The sequence below is a fragment of the Bombus fervidus genome, chromosome 7, assembly GCF_041682495.2.
Source record: "Bombus fervidus isolate BK054 chromosome 7, iyBomFerv1, whole genome shotgun sequence".
NCBI classification, from domain to species: domain Eukaryota; kingdom Metazoa; phylum Arthropoda; class Insecta; order Hymenoptera; family Apidae; genus Bombus; species Bombus fervidus.
In genome coordinates this window covers 12,010,276-12,022,756 of record NC_091523.1, presented here as the reverse complement: position 1 = coordinate 12,022,756, position 12,481 = coordinate 12,010,276, and the positions used below count along the sequence as shown (strand labels likewise).

The following is a 12,481-nucleotide window of genomic DNA, read 5'->3' as shown; positions in this document are numbered from 1 at the left end:
TTTTATATACTCCTGCCACGATGTATCATATTATCTTCGTTACGTGTCTCGTCGAAACTTTTAATTACCTTACAGGCAACCGTTGCGTAACAGAGTAACGAATGTGTCTCATTTGTTTAATTCTCTTTATCGTTATACCGCATATTTTCCTTGTTTCTGTTACATCTCGCGAGTACGTGCATCGGGAATTTTCGTTAACTATTCGTCGAAACGCTTGTTTACCGAGCTCGACGCGATTATGCCAAAATTCCCGAACGTATAATGAACGATCGTATCGAAATTCGGGATCGCGGCGGCTGGTATAATGGTTAAAAATCGTTGATTTGCGAACCATCGTTTCGTAGGTTGGGATATCGATGTAACGGAGCGGGGTAAAAAGTACTGATCGCTGGACGATAAATATTCTGAAATTTTTGCCTCTGGTTCGATGATTATTTATTACGCCGCAGAGGAGATGCAACGTTATCCCTGAATTATGATCTCTGACCGGTTTATGTTCGGTTTAGATTGAAATTAATTAAAAGTATTAAATGTGATTATAACGAATGAACAGGTAATCCGTGATCGAGCTTCGTTTTAACAAGTACTTTCGAATCATAACTTCGTGCTCCGGTTAGAACGGGTTAGTACCGGTTTGAGAAAAAAAAAAAAAAAAATTCCGTCGGCAATTAAAATTTGGAAAATGGAACGAAAAATGTTGCACGTTGATAACATTCTGTGTGACGGTGTTTGACGATAACATTGGAAAGACGAACGTTCGAAATGGTAAAACGTGGTATTTCTAAATTAAATATCAGACAACGGTTAACCGACTGTCAGCCGGAATTCAATTTTTATCAATTTTAATATGAACGAAAAATAGAATGATTCTCTGTTATTGTTGTATTTCGTTAATGGACTGTTTCGTAATTCGCCCACAGGCTGATTCGCGACCAACCGTGACGCGATTATTTTCACTGTGAAAATAGAAGGAAAATAATTGGAGGAAAATATTGCGGAATTTATTAAAATGCCACTTTAACCCCAAACTTTTTTATTTTCCACGGATTGAAACGTAGACTCGGTTATGAGATCGGTATTTCTCTCGCCTTTCTCCTATTTTCTTCTTATTTCTTTAAAACTCCTCGACAAGACTGCGAGAGGTTTCGTTCGGGTAAGGTGACTGTTTCGTGTGATATTTTCATTTCCCACGGCGCTAGACAGGAATAGGTTGGTAAAACGAGAGAAACATCGGCGAACGCGTTAAAGTGGCGCTTATCGATTCAAGCCGCAAAGCCGCAGCCGATCCAGGCATTTGTCAACGACGACAGGAAACGTGGCCCACATAGGACGCGTCGCGTTACCCGGACACATTTCAAAGTTCCGTGGTGCGTACAGAGTCGAGGCAGCTTGCAGGGGCAAACAGCAACGACGAAACCGAGAGGCACAAGCGCAATTATTATTACGTCCATTAGGCTTGTATTCCATTGAAATGGTTCGACTGGTAACGACCAAGCTGAGGTTATTATCCTATTGAGCTCGTAAGCAGTTGAGCCGCACGATGTCGTACGACCGTCTTACGACATCCTCCCCCTGGTCGAGCAAACGGAACATGGCGCGACAAGAAACGTCCGCCTCCTCCTTGCTAACGTCGTCTAACTCGTTCAACGAGAAACACGAACGCGACGTGTAACGAGCGGGGCCGCTTTCTTAAAGGGTGCGAGCACCACGATTCACTGCCGGAACGAAAGCTACGAAGGAAGTTGGTGTGCCCGGACAGGACGGGATAAGGCGGATGGGGATTGCTTTCGTACTCGAAATATCGTGGTTGACAGTGTCTAAAATTTAAAGGTGTATTTTGGTCTGAATTGTTCGCTGAAGACGGGATATCGCTGCGTTAAAAACTCGAGAGCGATCTTCTCTTCGTTCCGTCTGAAGAACTCGCACGATGAAGATGCAACGTGGTCCGATTCAAGCGTAAGCCAGACGAATAAAAGTTAATTGAGAGGTCGATGAAACGATTAAACGAACGCTTCGTCGGCTGACCGGCGCGTTTCTCGGCGTGACCACGTTGAACGTGTTCGCGTCACTCGATAAGGAACAAGAGGGAACACTTCACCGAGGAGAAATTGTCGCGTAAATTGCAACGCGAGAAACGTGTTCACGTATGTTATTAGAGCACCGAAGCGAACATGTCCGTGGATTCGAGTGATAGAGGATCGAACATCGTCGATCGGCGTGCTTCTTTGGTCGTTGCAGATAGGAAGTATGTACGTCGCGCGGGGCCGTCCCGACCAAGAATTTCAATATCGATCACCGCTCACGCCGAGTCTCGAATAAAATTGTCGCAGCAACAACGATGAAAGTGGAAGAAAGCGAATTGATCGAGTTTTATTAAAGCGTTTCTCAATCGTTTAACGCGTGCTCATCCTCTCGTCTTCCTTCTCCTCGACAACATGCCACCGTTCCCTTTGTCGTCGTAAAACGGCTACCGTAATAATTGCCAGCATCGGGTGTATATTTTTCTTTTTTTTTCGTTGCATCGACAAAACGGTATTACCGTCGTAAAAGAAGCGGAAGAGAAAATAAAAACAGAGAATAGAGGAGGAAGAAGAAGGATATAGTCTCACCTGGTCATAACAGTGGCATCACGTGTACTAACAGCTATATATACTCTAAAAACGCAATAATAAATTGCTGTACTGGCTATAGTTTTATCGTTTCATTTACGGCAGCGACTTCTTGGTCTCCGCTTTTCTAATCCGATGGGACTATAAAGATAAATAAGGACGGTTCGAAGGTAAACGGGCGGAGCAGCGTACGACCGTCTGCAAGGTCGTTAAACAATCCTCGGCTAGAGGACTAGGCGGTGCGCGAAAGCGAAGAGAAAGAGACGGAAAGAAAAGGGAGGGGAAGGGAGAAAAGTTAAATAACGAACTTAGACGCTTTTTACTTCTTATCGACAACCAACCCTGGAATATCATTGCGACGCCGTAAGTGCGTTATCGCCGCTCCACTATTAATTCTACCCTTTATTTTCCCCTCCGATCCGTAATTCGACTATCGACTGTTCTGCCCCCGTTGCTCTGCCGGCGGTCCAAGTCATAATTTACGACAGCTCGTTCTCGTGCAATCAACCGTAAAGTTTAACGTGGTAATGTAGTTCCACGCTTACATAAGGCACCTGGGGTGATTTTTACGCGACGAAGAGGGTTCAGTTATAGTATAGTGCGAGGAAAGTATATTGCATGGATTAGGAACCGTTTGTAATTATTGGAATCGCTTTATCTTTTGTTTTTTTCTTTTTTTTTTTTTCTATCGTGAAAAGTACTTGGAATAAAATTATTTTCTGCAATTCTTTCGACATCGAATATTTTTCGGCGTGTGGAGAAAACCTTTTAAACTGTTAATAATAGAATCATGTTTTCTCTAAGGCTTTTATAGAGAGAACATAACAAACATTAGAATTGGTCTTACTCGGAAGAAATACATTTATAGCTTTGTTAGTAACTTGTTGCTTTGCAAAATAAACACACTACTCAAGAAATATATTTATCGTTTATTTAATTACTAACTTGATGAAATACAATACTGCGTTACGTAAGACGAAGGAGTACAGAATTATTTCGTTTCTGCTTTCAGCACGAGAACAAGAGGCGTATTAAGATCAACGCCATCTATAATCTGGCTATCGTTGCTACTGACGCTAGGAACGAGGGTAACGTCATCAGCGGCGAACATAACGAACGTGTCACCATTGGCCTCGACGGTGAAGCCGATCACGACCACGGAAGTAGTTTATCAGCGATTCGCGATTGAACCGATGGATCAGACCGCGGTGATTGGCAGCCGAGTGACGCTTCCTTGCCGGGTCCTCGACCAGAAGGGACCTATTCAATGGACAAAGGACGACTTCGGTCTTGGCGCCGTCAGAAACCTCACGGGATACGAGCGTTACGCCATGATCGGCAGCGACGAAGAGGGTAAGTGAAATTCACTTAACTAACTCGATCCAATATAAAGATCATAGGAGAAAAATACAATAAGTCACAATTTTTATGTTTTCTAGAAGTAGAATTTAAAAATTCAACATGTTGTCTGTTAATTTCATATTACCAATTTTTCTCATTTTATATGGTTTCATTATTAAATGCAATGTGTATCTGACACTTTCTTAGACATTTGAAAGATATCGATTATCATAAGATTATACCACTGATTTCTTATGAAACTTTGTAGATTTACCAGCTATTTTTAAAATGTTGTATCTTTGGATTTAAGACGTCCCTTTCCAATTATGTAAGTATATGAAAATACTCTCTTCTTGTCGACAAATAGCATCAGAATTAGAAAATCAAAACGAATAAACTTATCATGTATTTTCTCTCTGGTCTTCATATACCTATAGACATTTCTCTGTTCTCTTCTTACCTGTATAGCTAAATCTAAGATTATAATATCATAGTCTAAGCTATATATTACTAGGCCGATATATATGCGTGAAAATAAAGCTTGCATGCTGGAGTGAGTGGAGCGAGTTTCACGAGAACGCATGTTTGTAAGTTCCAAATCGATTTGCATAATGATTATGGAGTATACGTGATTGGTTATTTCCTGATAGAGCCAGTACAATTATAAATATAGACACGCCTACGGGCCGAAAAACATCTACGAATAAGATCGTAATGTAATAAATAAACCGCAAATTTTTATGCATTTATTGGTAAATTTAAAGCTACGAGAATGCATAGAATGCACGTAATATCGAAAAATACTATACATCAATAACAATAGCTATTTAAAGCAAAACACTGGTTAGAATATTTAACGAGTAAAACTTGAAAATCAATAGTGTTCAAAAAATACAAATTTACATAGATATTCGGGATCTGATAACAATATTATTATCATCTTGTTAGTCATCCTCTTATTTTCCCATACTACATTATGTATATGCGCGTGAAACCTCGCTAACTTTCGTGGCACGTACGAGAATTAATGAGAATTGTAGCCAGAAAATTTTTATACGAAGAGGACTTCCCGTAGTTCGGTGAAAATTCGGCAGTCGAGATCTCTGCAATGCATATTCTAATTAAAAAAGACAGTCGAATAGTTTAATATCGAGCAACGCAATTGGCCAAATGCCCTCTGTATCGCTGCTTGTTTTTAATCCAACGCTACGACTGACTAGAAAATCCATCTTTTCTTTTTTCGTGCCGTCTGTAAAAAGGAAGGGAACGGAGCGTTCCACTTTGCGATGTGTTTGTTGCGTTTAAATTACACGATGTCCTTAAGGAGAGGCGGTATCTCCGCAGGCATTCGCGAAATTGCTTTCCCCTTTGTTGCACGTAGGAGACGAGGAAGGAACAGCGATATTGGAAAATGCTTATGTGCACGAACAAATTGAAACTCCGTATTTGCAAACAAGCGGGACAAGAAAACGGCCAAGACGTTGTTCCCCCTGTTTCGGTCTCTCCTTTATTTCTTCGGTCGTACAAGAGGAGGCTCTTTTCGGTTTAAGCTAAACTTACTTCCGCGAGGCCCACGTATTTAAAGTTTCTCCGAAACTAGGAGATTACCGTTTCGTTTGCCTAATTCTGAATTTCACGGCGTTGCGATAAACCCCCCCCCCCCCTCCGCCTCTCTTCCGAAGTCTAAACTCATTCCGGGGATAAAGCTTCGGCTCAGGATAACGACCCACCCTAGCGAACCGCCCGATGAAATTAACCGCAGATTTCGAGGGGAAAGCCAGAGAAGTGTCGATATAATCGAATCGAATACGCGTCCACAGATATGCCGTACGAAGGATAAAAAATGAAAAAGAAAATAGTTCCCTTTTCATCCATCGCATTCAGCACCGTATTTCGCGATGCAAGGGATCAGTGTGGGAATATATATCCAACTGAATGACCGGTAACAGACGTACGGATGCAAAGGGTAGAACATATTTTCAGGGGTGAGTTAGAAATCGAATGAATCTCGATGGAGGCTTGGTCGCGTTCGACCGACAGCGCCATTTCCTTCGCGCTCGTTTTCCGTTTTTTCCCCGGCGCCGTTGGCCAGCGGCGGCACGCAGCTGCGATACACGACGGGTCAGTTTGCACGGACCAAATTCAATTTCCTGCGGCCTATTGATTTTTTCCTTTTTTTTTCTTTTTTTCTTTTTTAGCCGTTCTTTTTGCCTCTTTTCCCGTAGCGTCGTGGAATTGCGAAAAAGAAAGAAGAACGAAAAAAAATATGAGCGACTGAGTGAGTAGGAAAGAAAGGTAGAACGAAAGGGGTGAGAAGAAGAGGAAAAGTTGTACGATGCGACGAAATATTTTATGTAGAGCGTGTGCACGGGTAGGTTCGGGAGGTTGAATCGTCGTGCGAAATTCATACGGGACGAACGACGAACGACCTGACGTTTCACACAGAATGAAATCGTACGTTCGCCCATCTTGGTTCGTTCATGACTCTTCGCGTAACGTTTTAACTCGATTGTATTTCGAGGTGTACATGGGCGAATCGAACATGGGTGAAACGAATAAAAGAAAAAAGTATCTATACGTATATTTCAAAAGAAGAAGCAAGATTGAGTGGTAGAGGATCATAGAATGCAAGACGTGGACGAAGTGTGGAGAGAAAAATTCAAATGGATTCCCTTCGAACATTATTTGGAATAACAGTATACTCGCGAGGGCAAAGTTCGAAGCGGGAAAGTCGCGGAGAGAGTCGATAACGCGGTGTGGTATTAATGGGCCGCAAGCGGCAAGTTAAATTGCCTTTTTAACGAGTTCCGAAAAATGTGTGCTCCGCTGACGTAACATTTGCTCGTCCGCGTTCGAGCGTTCGTAGCATCGCATCGTGGCCCGGAGCGAGCGTTGCTCTCGAACGAACGCAGTCAGCCATCAACGAGGCGGGTACGTTGAAGGGTGGTATCGGTCAGGGTTGGAATTAACGACGATTCACCGGCGAAAGTTTTCTTTAGTTCGTTCGAGATCGCTGAATCGGTAAAATTGAAAGGCCCCCGAGGGATCTTTTTCAGGCCGTATCAGGCAATTGGAAATTGGCCGGTTACGCTCATCCAGCAAGGATGGACCGACCGTTTATTCGATTACCTGCCAATTAACCACCGTGCGCGGCCGCAAAGAATTCCTTTGGCAGAACGCGGAACGGCCAATCTAATCGATTCGTAGCCGCAGGCTATTTTGCGCGGCGTCGCTCGTGCTGGCCGACAGATTTAGCAATTTCTCCGTGACCGACGTGCGGCCGCGAATGTGTGTCATTGCGCGGCCATCCTACCGATACCGTAATATCATAATACACGGGCAACTATCGTGGCTGCTCGGTCGCGATTTAACGAGCGAACGCGCGCACGCGTCGTTCTGTCGCGTTTTCGTGTTCGTCTCGGCTCGACAGCTAAATTCACGCGACGCTTTTTCCCTCCTCTCGTCCGTATCTAATGCCGCAAAAAGCGAGGCTACAAAAAGCTGTAACGTTTCGAGGTTTATCCAGTGAAAAATTTCCACGTTCCGCCACGATAAAACATCGCTTGCCGTACGGTACACGCGTATCGGCCAGAGCTTTGGCCCTTTTTCCCTCTCCCGATACCGGTTACACCATACGCTCTCCTTTGCCTTCTATTTACACGCTGCTACCCATTTCGCGCGGCAAGGATTAGTCCAACAACCGATTCTACGATACACATTCTATGCGCATTTTCTCTCTCTCTCTCTCTCTCTCTCTCTTTCTCTCTCTTTCTCTCTGTATCGATATTATGTAAGCAGTGCTCGCATACAACTCACCGTATATACGTGTACGCTAAACGCGAGCGAAAGCCAGCGGCGTGGAGCGGAGCGACGTATCAACGGCACGCCATGCAGCCGCCGCCGTGTGCTCTCGTAACAATCACGCCGGCTCGAAACGATAAGATTCGTGGCAGGCGAGAGGCAATTTAAGCCAACGGCACCTGATATACAAGGTGTACCAGCTAACTCTATTATCCGAGCTATTCCCTTTACTTTTCGAGTTTCCAGACGATACGAACCTTTGGTTCGCGGAAGTTGCGTGCGTGGCCCCGTTGCACGCCGAACATTTTCGTTTCGGGCGTGCCATTAAGCTCCGATATCGGGGTCACCGCGCCGTTTTATTTCGCGAGATTTCTATTTTCGCGAGTACAACGTACTCTTAGTTTCCTAATTCCGTAGAGTTGTAAGGAAAACGTAGATCTTGTTATGGGAAGCCTTACCCTGCAAGTTTCTTATTAGATATACCTATATAAAAATACAAGCGGTCTGCGTTCACCTAAGAAGCACCTAGAATCATCGGCCATTCAACTTGTCTTAAAAATTCCATCGGACACTCCTACGTTCATGGAAGAAAGAAGATATCCACTCAATGGCTCAATAGCTGTACCCGCAGCGAAAGCACTTTAGCCGATAAGGTCAGCTGGGACACCCTATACTTTTCTCCTTTAGCGAGTTTCGTTGGTAACAAGGGGAACGATGTGTTACTCTCAGTTTCCATAACATTATTGCAACCCTCACAGTGACCATTTGTACGGTAAACGTAGAACGCACACAACACCATCCATATTGGTTCCTGTTGTTTGTCCGACGATCGACGGCGGTCTTTAACTTGGTCGAGTTCTGTTGTTGGAAAGGTAACATCCCAGCACCGTAGCTGTAAAGTTGATAAGAGTCTGTCCCGGCGAAGTTCCCGCCGTTTAACTCCTCTTAATTCCACCGGGATTAATTAATTTAGAAGCGTTTCGTTGCAACGAGGGAAGAATCGTCGGGTTTCGGTTTTACGAATTCCCGATAGGGACACCGTAGCGTCGAATGGACCGTAAATAGTGACGCATCCTGTTTGTTTCTTCCAGTTAACGCGAGTCTTGATTTTCTTCCCCAAAGACAGTGTATCTTCCGTATAGAATAGAACCAAGGTATCTCTCGGTTTGTGTACAGAGAATTTCGGTTAAATAAGTTCCTTTAAACTTCGATTCCTCCATTCTTCCGCAAATAGTACGGCACAGTGACCAAAATGTCTTCGGTACTAACTACACAACTCGTAACTTCCCATCAGACTCGAAACACGGGAACAAATATTTTCTCCGCGTCTCGGCGTACTTGCGATTTGCCTGCGGTAAACAAATCCTCGAGCGCAGAGTATCGAAGCTTGGAAAACTGTCGATACAAGCGGCGACGCTTCCAAAAGTCGATATCGGAAAGTCGAAGGCACAGAGCACGATTCCTGCGGCTCGTCGATTTCGCTGGCTCGGTCGCGAGTTCCGACCAAGTAATCGCAATCAAGCGCGCTTAAAGATGCAAACATCGGTTCGAGAGGGTGGCGGAACTCAGCAGTTCCGGTTCCGGGACCGCAGTACTACCGGTCTCTCCTAGATTGTGCCCACGACACGAGTTCGCGAACAATGGAGTTCGAACCTTCCTTGCGCTCGAGTTACTCTCAATTTGCGCGGTCCCGTGCAGATTAGTAAACAGCTGCAGTACTGCGGCTGAGCAAAGCGAAGCAAAACGATAACGGAGACACGCGAAGGCGACGAAGTAACTTGCCGACGAAGTTGAACGAGCTGTCGACAGTGTCGCGGAGCATATCGATGCATCGACGTGGTCGCGAGAGGTCTGGCTGGATGATTGGTGGCGCAGTTTCTGATTCATCCGGTCGGTCGCAGCCGGTGTCATGTACGTGTCTCTATTTTTAATCGACGGAGTCGCATATATCCGTTACACGTTGCATTTTCTGCAAAATCCTCGAAAGAAGTAGGTACGCGACGTGTGTTGGCCGGACCACGCGGAACCCGCGGATAACTTTAAATTAGTTCCGAAACATTTGTCGCGTACACACTGCACCCGGCTAATGCATCCCGCTGGAGATCGATAGGGGAGATCGCGGAATGTTGGAAATGGCCGTGTTACGAGGATGAGGGTAGCGCTAATCGCTTGGCAGCCGCGTCAAGCTGCAACCGGTTGCCCCACCGGATGTCCTTCGATGTGTCTCTAAGCGGGGATTAGAAGAGGACAGGGTCGATTGCGCGGAGGATCCGTAGCTAAGATCAATATATATCTCCTACAGGATACATCCGCGGACAACTTGTTCGGCAAACGAGGCATTATCGTGATCATATCGAGAAGAACGTTGCAACCATTGCAGTACCTCCCATTGGCTTATATCTATAGGCGATTAAATTTCTAGCAACTTTTTCTTATTTCTTCTACCGTGTCTTATTTGCCCATTAATCAGACGAGTTAGTTTTTATCTGTGAAACATGCCTTGATTTCGTGATCACTCGTCGTACTTCGTTCGTGCTCTCGTTCACGAACTCGAGAAGAGGACGATGGAGTTCGCATCTGGCCTCGCGTAGAAATGGATTGCACCACAGTGGTGGCGCGGCAGTCCCGTAACAGGATGCGAAACCGGCACGACCGGCTTCGTCGGTTTCCGCGGAGATTGACGAGAAATCATCGAGGAAGGCCGCCGTTCGTGTACGGAGAACGAAACGTTACGCGGACCTGAATATCATCATCCCTTTCGCCAGCTGTTTCCACCATAAGACTGTGAAAGGAGCGTAATTTTCTACGGCCACTTAACGTCGCAATGGTTGTTTATTTATTAAGCTAAATCCGCAAAGAGAACAGATCGTCGAACACAGCAGCATAAAATAAGAGCCCTTGAAACGGTGATTTCCTATAAATAAGCGAGTTATTGCTCGTTAATACCTGGTGAAACGCTATACCAGGACTGATGGTTTCGAGCGCGCTCTTATTCATCGGGCTCGTTATCGATCGGGGCCCAATAAATACGTTTAATTAACACCGGTATCTTTACATTTGCCGGGGAACAGAGAAATTTGTGATCGGAACGAGGCAATCTACGAACGCGATCCCACACGGGCATAAATTCTCTAAGTGACGTGTATATTAATTGCCACGGCTCTATAGCCTTACCAAGGTAATCCGAGGATTTTTCGATCGGCTGGCCAACCGGTCGATTGGAGTATCAATTACCCGCGTCCGCGCAGCTTAGACGGTGGCAGGGCTGCGCGAACGGCAGCAGAAAACGGCAGCAACATCGTCAGCAAGCTCGGTAGGAGCGGTGGTTGCGGGTCGAGCAACCTGCACGACCGGCTCCGCCCGCTTCTGCTGCTGCAACCGACTCGATTAATCGGTCTTACCGGTTTTCACCGAGCGTCTCTCTCATTGCCAGCGGCTCTCTCGACAGGTACCACATCTGCACCGTGTCTTGCCCTTTTAAATTGCCATCTCCCTTTCCTCCACCTCCTTTTCCTGTTCTTTGTCCTTCTGTTGCTGCTACGTGGCGAACGAGAAAAACGGCATGGAAAGCTACGGAACAAATACCGTAAAAAGTGCCATAGTGGCCGTGAACTATTACAATGGAAAGAAAAATACGAAGCAGGTGAGACAATGTGACCCGATGCAAATCCTCGGCCATTTATCCAACCGTGCTCGATCTCCTTTTATAGCACCGTGAAATCTACGCTTCGTGTGAATAACAAATTAACTTCTTTGTTCCGAAACCTTTTATTCGTTCAAGTGATCTTTCGATTGCGCGTTACTGTGACCACAGCGTGTCACAGGCATAACGACGATCGCTTAATAGAACCAACTCTGTTAAGAAACAGGCAGTTAATCGAGAACTGTTTTTATCGACCGCAAGGTTAACGAATTCTTATTCAGTTGATTTAGTGAAAAATGACGTAAATTGTTTGAGCAATTCAGAATAGTAACTCCCAATATCACAAAGGCACAGATCAAAACATGATTGGTAGGTTCAGATACAGGATCGAAGAAAGGGAAAATACGTATTGGAAGAAGATTATAATCTGCAGACTACGTGAATGGGCAAGAGAGTCACTGGAACATATGCTGCCTGAATGTGAAGAGCCGAAAGGAAGTTAACAGTAACAGAAATACTAAAGAGAGAGAAAAAAGTAGCGGAATGGATGCGTTTAGTGCTGGAAAAAAAAAAGGAGAATTAAGGAAGGATAATTCGAAGGAAAGGAAGAAACAGAATTAAACTCTTGGAATTAGATCTCCCTTCGCCCCATACACACACTTACTCGAGTAACTAATGTAAACTCCCCATTTTGAAACTGCAAGGAATCAAATAAACCTAATTACTACTACTAATCTCCATTATTGATTTTTCGAGGAAAACAAGCTTTCGTAAAATGGCGAATATTCGGTATAAAAGAATATCGTCTCTTTTAACACGGTCAAAGTAATGCGTATAAAGATACTTCGTTTTTATAGTAATATTTAAAAATTGTCCTCGACATGTACATTGAATTTCACGCAGCCCGCGTTAAAAGAACCCTCAACCTTTCATTGAATCACCACCGAATAGTACCTTCCTCGAATCGCTTCGCATTTTTTTCCTCTCTCTACCTCTATCCGCCATATTCGTTAACGACTTGGCCGATACATATCCAATTCCTCGTAACACCTACCAATGTTGTTTATTCTTGGAAAATCCGACGCTA

General features: G+C 44.6%; 1 protein-coding gene across 4 annotated transcripts in view; it reads left to right on the top strand.

Moving 5' to 3' along the window:
* Positions 1-12,481, top strand: part of LOC139989447 (irregular chiasm C-roughest protein) — a 177,738-nt gene that overhangs the window by 117,716 nt on the left and 47,541 nt on the right. For 3 of the 4 annotated variants that reach the window (XM_072007888.1, XM_072007889.1, XM_072007887.1), the window contains one exon: positions 3,622-3,962. In XM_072007888.1, coding sequence (XP_071863989.1) covers positions 3,622-3,962 — 341 coding nt within the window. Of the gene's footprint in view, positions 1-1,638; positions 1,957-3,621; positions 3,963-12,481 lie in introns of those variants that run through there. The other variant, XM_072007890.1, reaches the window with a different exon arrangement.